At 35.8% G+C, this 21856-nt stretch overlaps 1 protein-coding gene across 1 annotated transcript in view; it reads left to right on the top strand.

The window, feature by feature from the left end:
* The window catches only part of LOC122732095 (transmembrane protease serine 11D-like), a 55224-nt gene that overhangs the window by 16091 nt on the left and 17277 nt on the right, over nt 1-21856 (top strand). The window contains exons 4-6 of the mRNA XM_043972263.1: nt 13707-13774; nt 17657-17835; nt 20816-20854. Of these exons, the coding sequence (XP_043828198.1) occupies nt 13707-13774; nt 17657-17835; nt 20816-20854 (286 nt within the window). The remainder of the gene's footprint in view (nt 1-13706; nt 13775-17656; nt 17836-20815; nt 20855-21856) is intronic.

Here is a 21856-nt window from a genome sequence, read left to right as displayed (position 1 = left end):
TTTTCAGCTGAATTATCTGTTCTATCACATACATGTCAAGGTGATTTTTTTTTAAATCCCAAGTGTAGGGTTTTAAATTTGTTGTTATTAAGTTTCATCATATTAGATGTGTCCCAGCATTCCATCCAGCAAAGGTATTTTTTTCAATCCTAATTGCCATACGATGTATTAGCTATCCCTGCCAACTGTGTGACCTATAAATACAATCAAAATGCCTTCAATGCCTTCATTCAAATCTCTAAGCATATATTAAGCAGCGCAGGATCAAGTACAGGTTCTCAGGGTACTCCATTCTCCAGAGACCAACTAGTTGGCAGTAGTCCATTAAACAACATTTTTAGGTGCAGCCATTCAATCAGTTCTAATTATATATCTTCACACTTCTCCATCTTATCCACAAGTACACAATGAAAGATTTGAAGGGTTCTTTTGTTAAATATTAATGCTCTTTAAAACAACTGTCATTTCCCCAAACCACTACAACTCTCTATTGTATCATGGCACAACATGTACCATTGAACAAAACAAACCAACACAATGATAATGTCTGGCATAATTTTTCAGACTTACATCACTGCCAAGAGAAATAAATTGCTATGTCTAAAAAGCATGCTTCATCCCATATCAGTAGACCATTGTCTTTTTGCCAAGAGTCAGGAGGAATTTTTTACTATGAATATTCTCAAGTCATGATTGGTCAGCATTCTAAAGTCTCACTTTTATTTGCCTTTTTATTATTGTGTTCATCAGATAAATTGTTCTGATTACTTTCTGTGCTTCAATTCATACAAATCTTCACAAGCTCTGAATTTTTCATATCATAAAAGATTTGTTAAATGCTTAAGTTTAGGTAAGCTTTATCTATAATACTCTCCAGATTTACCAGTTTAATAACCATGAAAATAAAATAAATTAGGTTAATCTGGCTTGATATGTTTCCAATGAATCCCTTATAGTTCTCTGTGATCATTGCTATCTTACCTATCTTTTCGCTGCTCATCCATAATATCCATTCTAATATTCTAACCATTCTAATCCATTCTAAGACTTCTTAAGAACAGAAGTTAAATTCGTCACCCTATAGTATACGTTTCATTATTTTACCTTTTTAAAAAATGAAGATACTTGTTCTTTTCAACTTCAAAAGTACCATCCCCCACAATTTTTCAAAGATCACTCATCATGGCTTAGTAATCATACATTCCAGTTCTTCCAGTGGCCTAGGATTTATTTTGTCTCGACTTGAACTCACCAATAGAAAAAAAGTTTTCTTTTATTGTCTTATAACTGCTCTTGGGCTCCAATTGTTAATCAGTGCTTTTCCATTTTGTGGGAGCTTCAACTTTAGGGCAGTGATGTAAGTCTGAAAAACGAAGATTTAGGGTGGATGGGGAAATATGATGACAGTGTTTATGTATTCGAAGGGTTCATGAAAGAGGATTATCCTTGCTTGGCTTGGCCTGAAAGGAAAGAACTAGGTATGTTTGGTAGATATTGCAAAGAGGAAAAAATATACTGGATATAACAAAAAAAAAAGGATTGTAGTTATCCAAAAGTGGAACGAGATGCCATCAGAGGTAGCAGATAGCCCACAACTTGAAGCCTTTGTGGAAAGGCAGGAATGGTCATTTGTCAGATACATCTCAGAAAGGATTCTTGTCCATGTACAAGCCCTTTCATCTCTGAAAATAAGCCTTTAATTAGGGCATCTAGGTGGTACAGTGGATAAAGCACTGACCCTGGAGTCAGGAGGACTTGAGTTCAAATCCGGCCTCAGACACTTGACATTTACTAGCTGTGTGACCCTGGGCAAGTCACTTAACCTCAATTGCCTCACCAAAAAAAAGCCTTTCATTTTAACAAGTATTTATTAAATAATTATGAAGCCATTTTGCTCAAAGTTATTGTGATAAGAACATACAAGCTAATTTGAGGAGTGAGGGATTATTAACAACTGAGAGGAGCAGAAAAAACTTTATGTAGAAGGTGGAGCTTAAAGAAAGCTAGGTAGTCTAACAGCTGCAGGTGAGGAAGGCAGGCATTGGGAATAGTCAGTGCAAAAGAATGGAGAAGGAAGATGGAATGTCATTAATGAAGAACTATAAGAAGGCTAGCTTGGTTGAACTATAGTGAAAGGAAGTAGTGTATAATTAAGCCAGGGGAGCAAGTTGGAGACAAGTTTTGAATTCCAGAGAAGTTTACATTTGAGTCTAAAGGTATTAGGGAGTCACTTGAATTTATTGAGTAAGGTAATAACATGGTCAATCCTATATTTAAGGAAAGTCATTTTGACAGCTGTGTGGAAGATGGATTGGAAAGGGCAGAGATTGAAAACAATATGAGCAAATTACAGTATTTTGAGTGGAAGATGATGAGGTTCTGAACTAAGATTGTGATAATGTGAGTGGAGAGAAGGTAAGTAAATGAGAGATTTTGAAATAAAATATATGACTTGACAACTCTTTGTATCTGATTATTCTTTAGCAGAGAAAACAAAAGCCAAATTAGATTTGAGTAGTTTTACCTTCTCTCTGACACCCATTACTTTATTCCATCCACTCCATAGCACTACTCCTATTGCATTTTTTACCAATATTGTATTTTTAAAAAAAACACCCTTTTTTATTTGCCATAGCATTTTTTGCTTGATTTATCTCATTCCTAACTTTGAAAGTTGTGATGTTATTCCAAAAGGAATATGCCTTGTTTTTGTATTAGTACTCCATTGTCTGTCTTTTATTTCCATTTCTATGTATTACTTTTTAAAAAATCTAAGTTGTCAATGAGTTCTCTGTGAATCCATGTCAGAGTATTTAGAGAGCTCTTTGGAGCTTTTCTTCATTATTGAAATTATTATTGTATCTTCATTCTTGAAAATTTCCCATCTCTTCTGGATTGACTTCCTTTGTATGATTTTAGTCTATCTAAAGTTTCTCTGAATGCTTTGAAATTTGCTCTTCTGAAATGGGTTCATGTCATTCTATGTTTTTCCCCCCTTTTTATCATCTATTTAGAGGATGCATTTTCCTCTAAAGTTCTCAGGATTTCTGCTTCAGCAACTAGGCCCTCCCAATTAGAATCAACTCTTCAATAACAATCCTCTTCATCACTTACACCAGCTTTTGAATCAGCAATATATTCTAACATGCTCATGGATCTGTGATCATATTAATATTGATAGAAACTCTAAAGCTGTAAGTCACAACATACTGTCCACCTTATGTGATTCTTCACTTTTTCTTCTCATGGACCTGCTACTGGAGATAAAACCAACATGTGGAAACCTTCCTCTTGTTTGTGTGTGTGTGTGTGTGTGTGTGTGTGTGTGTGTGTGTGTGTGTGTGAGTGAGTGTGGCAATTGGGGTTAAGTGACTTTACCAGGGTCACACAGCTAATAAATGTCAGGTGTCTGAGGTCACATTTGAACTCAGGTCCTCCTGAATCCAGGGCCAGTGTTCTATCCACTGTACCACCTAGCTGCCCCCTCCTCTTGTTCTTTTAACATTGTATAGATACCAATGGAATATAAGGTTATAAAATGGTTAAATGACTCGTTCATCTTTTTCCAGTTGTACATGTTTCTGATAGCACCTTTTTCATAGCTTCTCCTATATGATTCCCCATTTGTAATGTTTTGAGGTTGTCTTGTGCCCGATATGCTCACAAATTTGTTTATGCCCCAAAATACTGGGTAAACAATAATTAAGTTAAACTTATTATTGTAACTCTTAAATTTCTCCCTTTTTTCTTTCCCTTCTCCACCCATGCCCCTTATCCTATTGATTCTCTCCCACAGCCTAATCTCTCTTCTTTTTTAATATATATACTTAGTGTAAGGGGCTAAAATTCTAGCTAGTCTGTCTAAAATATCTAATGAGTAGTCACCAATAAATTATAAGCTTTAGCAAGAGTTAGACTTTTAAGCATTTATTAAGGAGAATGAGAATTTGGTAAAGAGAGAGAGAAAGGCCTAGATTCATCTATCTGTTAAAGGGAGAGCACATTTCTAGCTCCCTTCTCCACCAGAGTCCTGAGGAAAGAGAGCGAGAGAGCCAGCCTTGCCCCCTCTTCCTCCCACAAGCAAACGTCACTTCCTGACACCAAAGAGAAGCCACATGTCTTGCCTTCAGGCCCCTTCTCCTCATGGCAGAGCTTTCCTACAGTAAGTCTCCAGCAGATAGCATCATTCCAATCGTTATATTAGTAATATGTGTCTTCTATCCCATAGCTATATAGCAGAACTTAAGGATATACTTGAAACCAGAAGAAAGTAGTAGAGTCTAAAAGATATCTTTGCTAATCCAATAATGGATCAATTTGGAGAGTTCTGCAGTTGGGCAGAATGATAAACAGTGGGTACCAAATAAATACTTTTGATTTACATTTACATTACTTTTGATTTACATGAAAGACTTGTCCTACAAATAAATGAATCTGTAGTTCTAAATAGTAATAAAATAGAGTGGTATAATCATAGTAGGTGAAACATGGAAGGGGAAATCACAATTAGAGCTAGAAGAGAACTTAGAGATCATCTGTTCTACCCTCCCCTCCCCAATATAAAATTTATGAGGAAAGAGTCTTTAAAAATAAACAGAATTCAGTTCTATACCTTGAGTCATCTCTGTTCTCTATTTAGCCACTCAACAGAGTGGATACACCTTAAGCAACACTATCGCTGTGTTGTTGTTGTTTTTTTTCTCTCAGATCACAAACTCAAAAATTTCCCTCTCTGATCACATTCTATTGTGCATCCACCTTTTTCAACTCTCCTACTCCTATGAAACCCGTTCATTATCCTCATTGGGACCCATTTTCCTGTTCTGGCTTTGTGTTCTCTCTCTTCAGACAGGTTCCCTGGGTTAACAATTTCAATAGTTTGCTAAACTTCTATAAAGAATGGATCTCCATTCCCTTCCTCAATTTCCTAACCACCTATCACTCTTTAATCCCCTGCCATACCACCCATTCTTACTATTAGTTTCTTTTCTTTCTTCAAGGTCTCCAGTGACTAAAAAAATGAGGTATTTGTACAGAATTTTGCAAGCCCAAGACATTAATTGCCATCTAAATTATATATGTTACCTATTATTCCAATTACTAGACACAATGATCTTTCCTCACTTCTTATGTTTCTTTATTTCTATACAACATTTGAAAAATTATCTATTTCATCTATATTTTCTCCTCTGTGGCTCTTTTCTCAGGCTTCTTCTCCTTCTTTCCTCTACATTCTCCCTACAATTCAGCCAAATTGAATCATCATTCCCTGAACATACCATGTGGATTACCGCCTACCTGCTTTCACTCCCACCATTCTCTACATCTATAATGCCTTCTTCACCATTGTCTCCACCTATTGAAACCTTACCCACTTTTCAAGACCCAGAGAAAATGTCTCCTCCTCTACAAGATCTTCTTTGACTTTCCCAAATAAAAATTATCCTTCTCTCCTCTGAAATCTCATGACACATTGTTTATATATCAAGTACACATATTTTCATTTGTATTTTTACTGTTTGTGCATATATGTAAGAAGATGAATGATAGCTCCCAACCTGAAAGTAGACACCTTTACCAGAAAAACAGATGGTGCCTACTCTGTGCTCAACTCCAACACTTTCCATACAGTTTTATCTTTAATAAGAGCAAGTTGCCTTTCCACATGATACAATCTCCTCTTTGAACTTGCATGAAGCATAGATCTTTGTCCTTGTCTCCAGCTTTTCAGTCTTCAATTAACTAGCTTGGCCTTCGTAAGAAAGAAAGTGGTAATGTTTAAGTGAATAATAATAGTAGCTGGCATTTATATGGCATGGGAAGATTTGCAAAGCACTTCACATATGTTATCTTATTTGATCTTTTCAACAATTCTACAAGGACTTATTAAGTGTCTATTTTGTGCCAGACACTGTATCCCCTGAAGTAGATGCAATTATTATACATATTTACCAATGAGGAAATTGAGATTAGGAGAAGTTAAGTGACTTGCTTAGTGTTCCACAGCTAGTAAATATCTGAGAGAGGATTCATATTCAGGTCTTTCTAACTCCAAGTCCAGTACTCGAACCACTGTATGACCTAGATGCCTATGAATGTCAGTCTGAGGACAGAGTGATCCAGATCCTGAGAAGCTCTTATATCCATCCAAACATAGAAGTATTGTAAAGCTTAGGTGTTGCAACTGGCCAAGTTACTGATAGAAGGAAATCAAAAGGGTGTGTACTTAAAAGGAAACCCAAATACATTATGGGGAGTCAGAATGCAGCCATTTGTCATTACAAGATTCCAGTGATATCCTCCATCCCAAAGAAGTAACTCTGTTCCTGTCAGAATGCACAATGTATGACCTAGTAAGTCATGTAACAAGCTCAGCCCTAATGTACCAAACTACAAAGTTTAAAATTCCAAATTGGAAAGGGGAAATGAAACAGATAATAGCAAACAGCCCATAAATCCAAAGGACGACAATAAAAAATTAATTCCTGTTGGTTTTTTTTTTAAAGCAATTCCAGCATTTGGAAAGAATTTAGCCAGTCTTTTATATACTATCACCAATTACAGGAGAATGTTTTATGTACTGTACTGAGCATTATTGTAATTGAAACATGCCAGTGGTTCACATATGCCAAATGACATATATAAAATACTTTTAAAGTATAAAGAATTGACTAATGTACAGTATTTCCCTCTTCCTCAGTGAGTCAGTCAATAAGTATTCATTAAGCGCCTACTAGTTCCAGATACTGTTCTAAGTGCTGGGGATACAAAGCAAGACAAAACAAAGTCCCTCTCATCAAGGAGCTCATAGTCTAATGGGGAAGACAACATACTATATTCAAATAAGATATGTACAGGATAAATTGGGAGTAATCTCAGAGGGAAGGCACTAAGATTAAGGAGGACTGGGGAAGGCTTGCTTAACATGGGACTCATCTTTGGCCTTTCAGAAATAAATGGATAAAATTAGTACCCATATATCCAAGTAGCTACGTTAAACCATGAGTATGTTCTGATTGACAAGCTCTTCCTAAGTAGCATGAGAAATAAGGCAATATTCATTCCTTAACTCCATGATTTCTTTGATTCTAGACCTGCTGAGTTTTAATTTCTGGGGGGATTTTGTTTTTGTTTTTGTTTTTTGGTAAGGCAATTGAGATTAAGTGACTTGCCCAGGATCACACAGCTAGTAAGTGTTAAATGTCTGAGGCCAGATTTGAACTCAGGTCCTCCTGAATCCAGGGCCGGTGCTCTATCCATTGCACCACCTAGCTACCCCCTGAGTTTCAATTTCAAGTAGCTACCATCATCTGATTCCTCTGCTCCAGATCCAGGGCTACTGAGCCCTAGTAGAAAAAAAATAATGAAATCAAGGATTTCTATCCCATAAAAATTTGTGTTGAATAGCCCCAAATAGATCTATCCTTTTGTTCAGCAATTTTACTCTATACTTATTTATAGCATATATCAATCCAAACTTTTCCCTCTCATCTCAAAACACCAGCCATATCCTCACACTCTTTTCATTCCAATATAAACCTTCACATGGTTGTGCCAATCACCTAGCTTCCTATTTCTTTGAGATGACTCAATGGGAATTAACATAACTTCCTTTCTCAGTCCTCAAAGTTTCTCTGCCTTATTACCTCTTTTCTCCTATATCTCTTCTATCTCTTTCTTCTTCCCATATCCTTGTTAAGGCTGATCCCTCTACTCTTTTTTTTTTTTTTTTAGGGAGGCAATTGGGGTTAAGTGACTTGCCCAGGGTCACACAGCTAGTAAATGTTAAGTGTCTGAGGCCATATTTGAACTCAGGTACTCCTGAATCCAGGGCTGGTGCTCTATCCACTGTGCCACCTAGCTGCCCCTGATCCCTCTACTCTTATACTTGATCTCATCCTTACCCCCCTCCTCTAATATTTTTTCTTATGCATATTTTGCATTTCTCTTGTATCGGCTCATTCCTATGTCCCTAGAATTATATACCTAAAGGTTTTAAAACAACACAAATCTTTTTCAAAAAGTTACCTTAAAGAAAGGAATAATGTAAAATAAAAGTAGAAATATGATTTGGGGCCAGATTATGAAGAGCTTTTAAAAGTTAAAAAAAAGAGTTTATATTTTATTCAAGAGTTCAAGAGGCAATGATTGAGCAGGGGAGAGACATGGTCAGAATTGCACCTAAAAAATCACTTTGACAGTAGTATGGTAAATGTACTGAAGTGGAAACAGATTTGAGGTGTAGAGTCCAAATAGTCCCTGATGTTTTTCTTTTTTGTCTTTGTATCCCCAACATCTAGCATAGTGTCTGATACATAGTAGGTGTTTAGTAGATGTTTACTGATTGATCTTTAAAAATCTAGTCCATATAGATATACAAAATAGAAAACATTATCATTCTCTACATTTGAGCCTCTTGTACACTTAGTGAGATAAATTATTAAATATGTCAAACTGAATTTTCTAGAGACATCTAAAAGTCTATATATCCAACATGTCTATCCCACTTTCCAACAAACTGGAAAAATATTCCTTGTCTGCTCTTCAACTTTCTATAATGTTCATGAGGTACCCCCAACATATTAGGTATACTAAAATAAAATAATGCACAAAGATGCTTAATACTAAGAAAGGCAACTTACTAATTATTGAATTAATGGATTTTTCTAAGCATGATAGAACAATGACATAGTCCTTATCCTCAAAGACAGAAGCCAATCTAATATAGGGTGTGATCACAGGAGTTCAAAATAGCTATTATTATATAATATGTATGATACATGTATAATATAAAATAGAATATAAATACATAATAAAAGTGCAAATAAAATGCAATAAAATTGTAGGGGGGAGAGATTACTTCTGGAGAAGGGAATTAGGAAAAAATTCATAGAAAATAGCCTCTTGAACTACTTCTTGAAGGTTGAGTAGAGCTTGAAGGGCCTTCTAAATATAAAGAAAGATGCAAGATATGTTCAGGGCATAGTGAGAAGTAAAGTTTGGCACATAACATATGGATGATAGTATTGTGAGATGCCTATAAAGGCATATTAGAGTTAGATTATAGAAGGGTTTGAATACCAGGCTAACGGAGTTCGGACTCTTTTGTTAGGAATGAAGAGGTTAAAAAAAATTGAAGAGGTGAGCAATTAAACTTATTTGCCCTTTTGAAAGTGTGTCTATGACAAGTAATCAAATGAGTCAATATATGTACAATATATTATAAACCTTAAATTGTTGTATAAATGTTAACTAATATTATTATTTAAGGTAAAAGTAAATTTAGTGTAATGTTGTAGTTTAATTTAATAAGACTAGAATTTTCTTTCTCATATATATATACATATATATATATATGAATTTTCTTTCTCATATATATATAATTAGGCAAGAACAAAAGGAATGTTTTTCCTCTCTTTTTATTAGCATTACTTAGCATTTATATAGTACATTCAGCTCACAAAGTACCTTCACTCATTTTAGATTTTATCTTCTTAGATTTATGTCTAAGATTTATGTATTTTCTTAGATTGTCTTAGATTTATATATTCCACTTTTATGTTTGCAAAAATCCTTTCATTTTCTATATTCCTGAGTTTAATTGTATTTTCCCTAGCCTTGGAGTCATTCATCTGATTTCACCAAATTCCACACGATATTAAGAAATTAACTACTAAGCAATTATAATTTTTTATTTAGGCATTTTAGGTAGAGAATAAAGTCTGGTAAAATAATGTGATGAAATACTAAACATAACAATGCAGCACATAATTTTGTCTAATTGTATAGCTGTTCTACTCACTTGCCTTTAAGGGATAGAGAAGCAGAAAAAATTGTTGCAAACAGTAATGCACATTAAAAATGGGGCTGTATATTTCAGCCAAATGGGGCTATTGACCCTCCCCTTAATAAGCTATATGTTTCCATCTATATACCTTTCTTTACTCACTATTTCTTCCATCTGAAATGCCCTCCTTCTCCCTTTTTCTCCTGTTTTTAAAATTATTCCCATTTTACAAGGTCCAGATAAATAAGTCTTCCTCCATTGGACCTTTTCTGATTTCCTCAAACAATGAATGTGATGTCTCTCTTTAACTCTTATAATACTATGAATATCCCATTTGCAGTACTTACCACATTCTACCAATCCTCCATTTTTAGATGCCTGATAGACATCTCCACCAGAATGTTATTACAACAGCTCAAACTTATTATGCCCTACCATCTTCTTATTGTCTTGTCCTTTCTTAACTTCCCTAGCTGTTAGTGATACTGCTGTATTCCAATTCACTTGTGCCTGAAATGTCAGTCTTCTTCAATTTCTCCCGCTTCCATTCTACTGAAGTGATACAAGATACATGTGGAAAGGCACATACAAGTAACACAAAGTATTTGCATATATAAAGTAATATACATGAGAATACCCTAACTAGACTAGCAGGAATCAAAAAAGGTGATAGTATAGGAGGTAACTTCCAGGCTGAGACTTGAAGGGAGTTCAGAATTACAAATGCAAGAGAAGGGAGAGTATTTCAGGCATAGAGGACAACTTATTCATGGAAATGGAAGATTCACTGTCATAAATGGGAACAGCAAGATGGCTAGCTGGGTGGAATAAAGAACATTTGAAGGTTAGTGATGTGAAATAAGTCTGAAAAGACCAAACCTGGAGATATCATGAAGGGCTTTAAAGGGAGTTGTGTTTTATTCTATAGACAATGAGGAGGCATCAAAGTTTCTTGAGCTTGGAAAGATGTGATCGAACCTGTGTTTTAGAATTATAAATATTGTAGTTGTGTAGGCTATGGATTGAAAATGGAAGAGGTTAGGTGCAGAGAGAGCAGTTAAATAGCAATTTTAGTAGTCCAGGAAAGAGGTGATTAGGATCTTAACTAGGGAATGAACAGAAGAGAACAGAGGAAAGAGATATTGTGAAGGTAGAATCAGCAAGACTTTCCAATTGATTGCTTCATGGGGGCTAAGGAAGAGTGAAGAGACAAGGATCATTTCAAAATCATGAACCTAAGTGATTGGAGGGAGGCTGGTACCCTCCATAAGAAGAAAGAAATTAGGAGGAAGGGTAAACTTTGTGTGAAAAATTAGTTCTGCTTTAGACATTCTGAGTTTGAGATGCATATCAGATATTCAGGTAGAGATGCCCGGATGACAGTTAGTGAAGTAGCACTGGAACTCAGGAAAGAAATATAGTTGAATAGATGTGGGGTCTTTCCATAGTAGCTGATAAGCTCAACAAGAGAAAACATATGTAGGGAGAAAAAAAGAGGGCCAACAACCTGAGCATAGAGAGCAAGAATCAAATGATGATCCAACAAAAGAGCTTGAGAAGTTGTAGTCAAATAGATAAGGGTTAGATAATCATAGCGTATGATCTTGATGATCCAAGAAAGAGAAAGTACCTTAGACATATAAGTGGTCATCAGTGTCAAAAAAGCTACAAAGAAGTCAAGAAGAATGAAATCTTAGCAAAGGCTGTTGGATTCTGCAATTAAAAGAGCATTGAGAATCCCAGAGGAAGTGATTTCAGCAGACTAATGATCTTAGGCATGCAGAATATGTAAGCAACGTGCCCAGGATGTGATAGCAGAGTTCTATGATGGTAACATAAGACCCTGGGTTAAAGGGGGTTCAAAAGTGAATGTGAGTTGTGGAATATGAGGAGGCAATGGGTAGGGGTTTTTTTTTGTTTGTTTGTTTTGGGTTTTTTTTTCTTATAAGTTTGGCTGCAAAAAGGAAGAACAGGGGGACAATAGATGAAAGAGATGGCAAGGTAGACAAATAAATAAGTGACAAAAACTAGAATGTAAAACAGTTGTGTTTTCTACATTAACCAAAAGCTAAATTAAATTAAAGCAATTACCCTCCCTTTCAAAAATATGAAAATCAAGTCCATTAGTCTTAATCCTATTTTTTAAAAATCTGTCTTCACTTTCTTCAAAATCAAGCCATACAAAAAAAAAGTTCCTTCAATTGAAAATGACATTTACTTCTATCTAGAAAATATCATCTAGCCTGAAGATCCCAATTTAAGAATGATTTACTGCCATGTGACTGATAAGGTTAAAAAAAATAACTTTTTGGCCACAACCTAAGAATTACTGAAGTTTTATAAGTTCTACAGAGTTCTAAAGAGATGCACAAGCAGAACTTATTATCTATCTGAAATTTCATTTTATTATTTATTTAACATAAGACATCTGCTAAATTTTTTAAAATTCACCTGCTTTAAATTTACTTCTTTTCTTTCTTAACATAATTTCTGAAGTTGGTTGAGAAGATAGAGGCATAACAAAATAGGATGACAAGACTGGGTTGATCTGACCTGGACTATATCAAAATAATTCCAAAATAACCTATTAGAAAGTCAAATAGTTCCATTAATCAACAACTGTTTTGTCTCCGTGACATAATCCAGTCTGACAACTATTTTTCTGTTAAATTGACAGAATATTGTGTCCTCGTATGGTTTGATAGATAGATAGATAGATTGATTAATAGATCCCCTTACCACTGGCTAAAATAAGGTGCCATGATCATTCTTTTGATCATTCACATACTATGACATGATCTATGAAAAAAAGTGAAGACTAGTAATTGTGTCAACTTCCCCTCTAGCTTTGCAAAGTTTCCTCTCTTTGGGCCAATAAAGAATCACTATTTTCATCAACCCAAATTCAGACTTCATCCATAATGAAACCATGGTGCATTTGACTTCTCACCTTTGGCAAAACAGCTTAAACCAGTATCCCAAAGAAGCCAAACTTAAATTATGCTGGAGCTAGGCAATGAATCAAAAACACAATTCAATTCAAAAAGTAGTTACTAAATGCTTACCATGTGCTAAGGACTATGTTAGGCTCTGGGATACAAAAACAATAATCAAAGTAGTCCCTGCACTCAAAAAGTTGACATTCCCTGGGAGGGAAGGCTGCTTTAGCAACTGATGCTAAAAATGGCTCAGGCCCCATACAGAGAGACCACAAGCTTCTCTCCCCAAACTACCTCTCAGACTGAACTTCTGTGACTTTTTTTCTTAATTAAATCTTCCCTCAATATTCATTTTAAATTGAATTCACCTATATACAAGGGCAATTAGGTGGCACAGTGGATAGAGTTCTGGGACTGGAGTCAGGGAGACTCATTTTCCTGAGTTAAAATCACTTACTAGCTATGTGGCCGTGCACAAGCCACTTAACTCTTTTTGCCTCAATTTCCTTATCTGTAAAATGAACTGGAGGAAGAATGGCAAGCCAGTCCGGTATCTTTGCCAAGAAAACCCCAAATGAGATCATGAAGAGTTGAACACAACTGAAATGACTGAATAATAACATATACGTGAGGTGAGGAGGAAAAAAATGGAATAAACAGAAAATTTTCTATAGCACAATTATCTTAATGAATGCCTCTGGGCCTTAGTTCTCTCACATATAAAATGAGGAGACTGCAGTAGGAACCTGTAAATTATGATTTATAAAATGTATTTTTATTTATATATCACAAATGAAGGAACAGACATTCAGAGGTTATAGAGCCTACCTAAAGTCATCTTTTGAGTCATACCAGTGGAGGACAGAGAAAACCCGGATGTATATTTCAAACAGGGAAGAGGAACAAATTGAGAAAAGGAAAGTCCCAGAGTCAAGCTAGAACATGTTTTCTTTCTATTGACCTTTTTTTTGTTCATACAGGTGAATAATACCTTCATAGCGTCAAATTTAAGAAGACAATTCATCAGAGGTTATGTTGTAAGAATTCGGTAAGTAGCATTGCTTTTCAGGAGAGAGGATGCATTCAGTCAGAAATATTCATTATTATGTTATTAGTGGAATGCAAGCTTTGGCAGATCCTACCAAGCTAGATGAGTTTTGAGTAAGGTCCAACAATGAACCATGTGTCTACAAGGTGAGAACTAAGGAAGATAAATTTCTAGAGGTTTAATCACAACTGTACAAGACCATCTAGTAAGGTATGGGCTGCAAGCTATGCTGTGAGAAAAATTATGTCACATTTATATAGTTTTTTAAAGATTAGATCTTGAATCTTCTTTAATCTAACATAGCAACCTAATAAGGTAGATAGTTCAAAGTTTTATTGTCCCTACTTCACAGATAAAGAAACTGAGAGGTCCAATATCATAGTTAGTGAGTGGCAAGTTGGGACTTTGATGTAGGTTCTCTGACTCTAAATCCTATGCCTTTTCCACTACACATAAATAAGAATCTAGTCTGTACAGATCATTGTCATGATTAGTATGTTATATATGGGTGAAATGTGCAGTTACTTACTCTAACAGAAACAATAAGTTTGAGGAATTCAGAGAAGCATGGGAAAACTTACATGAACTAATGCAGTGAAGTAAACTGAACTAGGAAAATAACGTATTCAATGACCACAACAATGTAAATGAAAAGACCAAAATTACCACTATGTAATTATAATGAACAAGTATGGCCCTGGAAAAAAGAGATGTGCCTCCCTTCTTTTCTTACCAACCTTTTGTCTTCTTTGTTATAAAAGTTTGCTCAGGGGGCAGCTAGGTGGCACAGTGGATAAAGTACCAGCCCTGGATTCAGGAGGACCTGAGTTCAAATCTGGCCTCATATACTTGACATTTACTAGCTGTGTGACCCTGGGCAAGTCACTTAACCCTCGTTGCCCTAAAAAACAAAAAAACTTTTTAAAAATTTTAAAAGGTTGGCTCAATTGATAAGTTGGGGGGAAAAGTAAAGCTGATGTAAAACCAAAAGTTATCAATACTAATTTCTTTTTAAAAAAATAGGAAGTTAACATGCCTCTGAAATGTAGTTTGAAGAGTACTAACAAAGCCCTCCCTCCCTATATTTACCCTTTTCTTTATCTTTCTCTTTATCTCAGTCTCTAGGCTTTGAAATTCTCATACTCCCTTCTTTGTGCTAAAATACAAGCATTTGAGGTAGCACATTAAGTCAAGGGTTTTTTAACCTAAGTCCACAGATGTGCAAGGGGCCTGTGGATACATTTCAAGAGGTCTATGACCTTCCCTGGAGGATAAAATTACATGTTTAATTTTTCTAACTTTAATAAACTTAGCATTCCTTCAGTTATGAATGTTGGAAGCAAACCATTATTCTGAGAAGGGGTCCATAGAATTTTAGAATAGACTCCAAAGAAGTCCACTACTGTTCACAATTAACTTATTAAAACAATTAGTTCTTCAAATTAGCCAGCCAATGGCAAATCTCTGAGGGAACTGGATTAGATACAATTCAACTATGATTGGGCATGGCATGTATAGAGAGATGGAATCAGGAAACATCTAAATAGATCATGTATGCTAGACAAAAGAGCAGGCCTCAGTAGTTAGGTAGCAACTAAAGAACACCAGGTTTAGAAAGGAGCAGAAGGAGGGACGGAAGGAAGGAAGGAAGGAAAACCAAAGGAAAGACACTTCTTCCTGGCTATGCATCACAAGTTTGCCTGATGGGCTTAGGTGGGAGGGAATAGTATTATGATGTCTGGAAAGATGGAGGTGAGAAAATTATTATTATTACTTAGTTCACTTTAGATGATTAAAACCTTTAACAGTTAAATATTTATGGTAAAGAATTTATATCATTTTATTTCAAAAGATGAATTGAGCTGAAACAGGATATTCCATTATCAATTGGAGAGCCACCAAAAAAAGGTAATAAGGCATATGGAGGAAGATCCCCTAGCACACTGAATGGGAAGACATGGACTCTGCTGGGAGGATATAGACAAGTCACACAGGTATAGGAAGGGCAAACATGAATACATTCTGATCTGTACTGACTGGAGGAAAGAGACACATTATGGAAATCACAGATCCACTGCAGGACATCCGCATTTGTACAGCATAGAGTTTTGTTTTGTTTTGGTTTGGTTTGGTGGGGCAATGAGGGTTAAGTGACTTGTCCAGGGTCACACGGCTAGTAAGTATCAAGTGTCTGAGGTCAGATTTGAACTCAGGTCCTCCTCAATCCAGGGCCAGTGCTTTATCCACTGTTCCACCTAGCTGCCCTCTGTACAGCATAGTGTTTTAAAAATATTTATTTCCTTCCAAAATAAACTTTGTTTAAATAAAAGAAAATCTCAAAGAATTTCAATTTGTACCTAGATTAAACAATCACCACGTATTTATTTTTTTACTCATCTATTTATTTGTTTATTTACTTTTTTATATTTATTTGTTTGTTTGTTTAAATTTATTTGTATATTTTTTGTGGGGCAATGAGGGTTAAGTGACTTGCCCAGGGTCACATAGCTAGTGTCAAGTGTCTGAGGCTGGATTTGAACTCAGGTCCTCCTGAATCCAGGGCTGGAGCTTTATCCACCATGCCACCTATCTGCCCCTTTACTGACACAGTATAAGGTGCTGAGGATACAAATTCAAAAGCAATGCTTATTCTCAAGGAACATACATTATAATGGAGGAGATAACAAGTAGCCCTTGAAATATATGAATGATAGCTTAAGTATAAAGTAAAGACAAACATACTCAAAATAGTTAAAAAACAAGGCAGTCTGGCACTTAGAACATTAACCTGTGGTTATAGGCAGAAGACAGCACTTGAAATATCTCTTTAAAATATGGGCCTAGCTACAGTGGAAATATATGTGTGTGTGTGTGTGTGTGTGTGTGTATAGATATACACATATATAGTGGATATAGATATATAGGCCTAGCTATTCAATAGTGACTTGGGCTTTTGGACAAGGCTATTTTCAAAGATTCTCAAAGTATACTGTTTGGTCAGATAGCAGATGATTAATTGTCATTCTATTACCTTTTCAAATAATATTGAATGAATCTGAGCTAAAAGTAAGCTCTATAAATAAATCTGTCCAATTTGTGTCTTGGAGGCAACATGGGGCAGCACAAAGAGCACTGGATGAGTGAAGCCAAGTGCCTATGTTAAATCTTCACTTTGACCGTGAGCTTGGGCAAGTCACTTACGTTCTAAGGGTCAAACAATTTCTTGATCTATAAGATGAGGAAGTTTATAGAGCACCAGTTTGGGAGTCATGAGGAACTGAGTTCAATCCAGCCTCAGACACTTACTAGCCGTATGGTCAAGTCATTTAATTTGTTTGCCTCAATTCCATTATCTGTAATACAGGAATAATAATTGTACTTACCTCCCAGGGCTGTTGTAAGTACCAAATGATACGGTAATTGTAAAATGTTTAGCCTGGAATTTAATAAGCTCTATATAAATGTTAGCTATTATTATGAAATGAACTCTAAAGTTGCTTTCAGTTCTATCTTGTAAATAGTAATGGTGATGGTGATTATATCTAGCATTTACATAGCACTTTAAGGTTTGCAAAACACTTTACGAATTTTATCTCTTTATATTCTCACAACCACCCTGGGAGGTAGATGTTTATTATTATTATTATTATTATTATTATTATTATTATTATTATTATTATCATCATCATCATCATCATCATCATCATTTTGTAGATGAGGAAACTGAAGCACACAGGCTAAGGAATTTGCCCAAGGTCATCCATGTAGTACTCTGTGGTCTATGATCCTAGTCTAGTCTTCTATGAAAAAAAGAACATGTAGAAACAACAGTCAGAAATGACAATAATAACTTATTTCTTGACCCATTTTCCTGGTTTATAGGCAGGGTGATCAAGGAGTGATAGCAGCTGTTCTCCTGAAATTTCGGTTCAGGGGTAGAACCACAGGGGCGTCAATGAAGAGCAGCATTGAGCAGGTTTTAAGTCGCCTGCAGAGTGCTGGGTCTATGACAATTAATCTTTCGCCTGAAGACCTTAAACGCAAGTATCATGTTTTATACAGTTATTTTTTATGTTCTATATTGTAATTTTTTATATAATATGTCTGTCTTTTGGGTTCTAGTTGGTGAAACAGATCTCTAAAATGGATGCTTTATTTACTAATAAATGCTAAGGTGACTAAGTTTCAATAAATGTTGAATAAATTGAATTAAATCCTATTAAATTCAGTGGTGAGAAGTAGATTTGGGGATTCGGGAAGTTTGGGGTTCAAGTTCTGCTTTTGATATATACTGTCTCTCAGTGACCCAGCCAACTTTCAAAGAACATAAAGTTTCAGAACAGTTGCCTATCCTTGGTAGAGGTGTTTACTTTACATAATAACATTATGCTTCTAAAGCCTGCTCTCTGGGAAAAAAATCATTGGCAGTATTTATGTTGCTAATTTAATAATCCATTCACATAAGATAAATTCTGAAATAAAATATCACAAATAGCAAAATTGATTTAGAAAAGATGCTATCAAAGAAAATTATAAATAAATTGAATTATAATTTAATAGATATTCTGACAACTATATTTTTGTTTTGTTTTGTTGTTAAAGGGGAGCTCTGGAAAATAGCTTTAAAGGTTAAAGCAAGACAGGTGATAGTAATGGAATAAATATTCATCTATTGGGGATACATTTCATTAAATGCTAAAGAATTTAGATAGGCATCTGGTTTTCCTACAGATCATGCATCAGGGAACCAATAGATATTCCCAAATCCCTCAATATATATTTTATTAATAACATTCTGTTAATTGTTTTAGTCTAATGGACAAGACAATCTGTGCTTGGGTTCAAATCATAGAAAATATATACAGATAGACTCATGGTTAGTTCCAGAATGTAGCCAGATTTGTTGAATGAATATACATACAAAAATTCCAACTAGCACCTCCATCAGCAGTAAGCATCATTCAGTGCAAGCCCTGCACCAGGACTTCAACTAGGCATGTATTACCTTGACCCAAAATTCCTGATTCATGGGACACAAAGACAACATCTATAACTAGGAAAGACCAGGCAGCAATAGGAATAACAACACAGACACTTAGCTTCCCCTCACAGAAGAGGTTTTTCTTCTCCCTCAGACACTAGGTAGAAAACTTTTGATGGATTTTCCCCCGCTGAATATAGTTCCTATGGGAGTATAACAATATCTTAGAATCCATGACCCTGACTTGGAAATTTCATCATTATTTTAAGATGAAATCTTCCTAAGCTTTTAATAAAGGACAGTAGTGAGTTACTGGCCTATGAATTTACTCAAACAGCTGCAATCCTATACTGACTTTATTTATAGTCCATTCCGTGAAAGTCTTAAGTTTTTCTTTTATATTTAGCTTTATATCTTCCAGGAACTAGTGTCAGATACTTCCTACTCTATCCACTTCTGAAATCAGTGTATAAGAAATGTACAACTCTTCACACACAAACACACACACACACATATACCCATGCCAATTTCTCAATTGATGTTTCATGCCACTTCTGGGTATCATCTGTTTCCTCATTTGTAAAAGAAAGAGATGGGGCAGGATAGCTTTTGAGATCCCTCCTAGCTCAAGATAGATGATCCCATGGCCAACCCCTGTTTGGGATGAAGAATGGAGTGATATACAATACTTCTTTTTTTTAGCTAGCATTTACATTCTGTTAATTTATAACAACAACATTTTTGGTTTATGTCCCAAACCAGCTATCCAGTATAAAGCAGGAAAGAAGTCTAGTGCGATTCATTGCCCTAGGGATCACTGCACATGGTGGACATAAGACCTCATATCAAGTAAGCATAGGATCAAAAGCTCAGGATAGGGACTTCTCAGAGATTCACCAATCATCACAGGCACAAGTGATTTGGAGTAACCTGCAACTATATGGGCACTTCTTGCCTGAGTAAACCTACTAGAGGGGCAAGTAATAAAGAAAAGGAGGTTGGGTTGACATCAGGCAGTGTCCTGCCTGTGGCTATGAACCCCTGACATCAGTGGATCTCTCAGCTTACCTCAGAGAACAGAATGCTAAAGCCTATGCTTATAAACTGACAAGAGTTACCATTTCAGGGTTAGGAAGACTGGACTGTGGAACTGATGAGTTACACTTGATCCTTCATATCTTTCAATAAAACCCTCTGGCCTTACAACTGTAAGCTTTTCTCCAGTTGTTATTTCCAGCACCTCATAGCTCATATCCAGCAAGTCATTGTTGTTTGTATGTTAGCCATTACAGGCTTGTATGTTAGCTTTGCCCAAAGCACATTCAAAAAAGGGGGAAGGCAGGAGTTGAGGAAAGCACACATACAACCAGGAGTGGAGAGAAACTAATTCCTGGAAAACAGGAACTGAAGCAGAAAAGCAAACTATCATAGAACATATGTTACTATGTTGCAGGAAATTAAGGGAGTTGGTGTAGGATTTGGGCTTTCAAGCTGATTCACAGATCAATAATATAATTACTGTCCATGATATCTATCCTTTCCAGCCACTGCCTTGTAAATAAAGCCAGAAAATCTGTAGACCTATAAATGTATTTAATTTTGGCATGGAATTCAGCATGTACAATTCATTTTTTTTCCTGAGCTTACCAAGGTAAGCCCAAGGGTATCATCTTTACTGAGATGAAGCTCAGGATATTTCTAAATTGTTTAGTCAGACAGGTAGCAGATATCGAACGAGGGGCCTCCAAGAGTCCCTGAACTGGCCTAAGAATCCCCTTTCTCCTAAGCCCCAAATGAATCTAAAATCCAAACATAATTGAAAATTAACCCACCCACTGGGAGCTAGATGTTATAGGAAGAAACACGCCTATCAACATGACTTAATCAGCTTTGTTCTACATATTATTTCCAAACTTATGAGTCAGTTCAATTCACTACACTCCAACAATAATCATTAGCTGACCTTGCAGATACTGCTTTTAAAAAAAGTATGTGAGATTCTATGAAAGAGGTTCCAAAGCCTTGTTTGTTTGTTTAATTTCTTTTTCTTTTTACATCAGCTCTTCTTCCTGAGGCTGCACAAGAATTTTTCATCAAAGGTGAGTTAAAAAAAAAAAGTTATGTGCCTGAAGAGACAAAAAAATATAAAGAATGAAAATAGCATAATTAATAATAAATAGAAATAGTTTGTCCAATGTGCTTTGAAAAGGTCTTCCTACCTGCATCTTTTGGGGGGGGGTGTTTCTTTTGTTTTTGTTTTTAGACTTTTATTTTCTAAATTACATGTAAAAGCAAATTTTGACATCAATTTATTTTAAAAAACTTTGTGATCCAACTTCTCTTCCTTCTTCCCCTCCCACCTGCATTTTATAATCTAACTTTATGGTTATGTGGGTGGGCATCACTGATATTTGCTGACAATTTTTTCTATGATTTCTCTTGCTACCCAGAGTAGCTTTTTTTTGGTAGTTTGTAGGTAATCACAATATGCATGATACTTTAATATTTAAGGACCTGAGACTTTATTGTTATGCATACACTCCCTTTCCATGCAATTCCTAACTAATTTCCACATTTTAGTAGTTAGTCTTCAAGAGATTCTATGGCCCCAAACTCATTTGGTGAAGACCAAGCCTTTAGTGATAAGCCTAGCTAGCTGTGCTGGTACTCAGTCAACAAACAGACAGAATACCAACAGGCTCAGACTGAAAAGAAAATCTTTCCTTAGAAGATTTGTATGTAGGACCTTTGACTTTGTCTTCTTCTGAGGATGTACTTTAATTCTCCATGTCACCAAAGAAACTTTCAATGGTCTGCATTTTTTTTCTGTCTGTTCATTTTTCTAGTCTATTTCTTGATTTTTAACTCCAGGATGCACTGTCCCAAGCATCAGGGGGTTCAAGGTGGTACGATTTAAGGAGAGGCAGCTTCTCCACTCCCCTGGCCTGTGCTCTGGTCTGTAAATAACCCCAGGCTTGCTTTAACCTACAAACAGAATTTTGTTACACTATAGTTGCTAACTTCAGGCATGCCTGCGCCCCTCTCCAACTTGGGCCCACCACTCAAGACTGCTTCTTGGTTCTGAGCATGGGCAAAACCAC

This window comes from Dromiciops gliroides, chromosome 6 (genome assembly GCF_019393635.1).
Source record: "Dromiciops gliroides isolate mDroGli1 chromosome 6, mDroGli1.pri, whole genome shotgun sequence".
NCBI lineage: Eukaryota > Metazoa > Chordata > Mammalia > Microbiotheria > Microbiotheriidae > Dromiciops > Dromiciops gliroides.
This window is presented reverse-complemented; position numbering and strand designations above follow the sequence as displayed.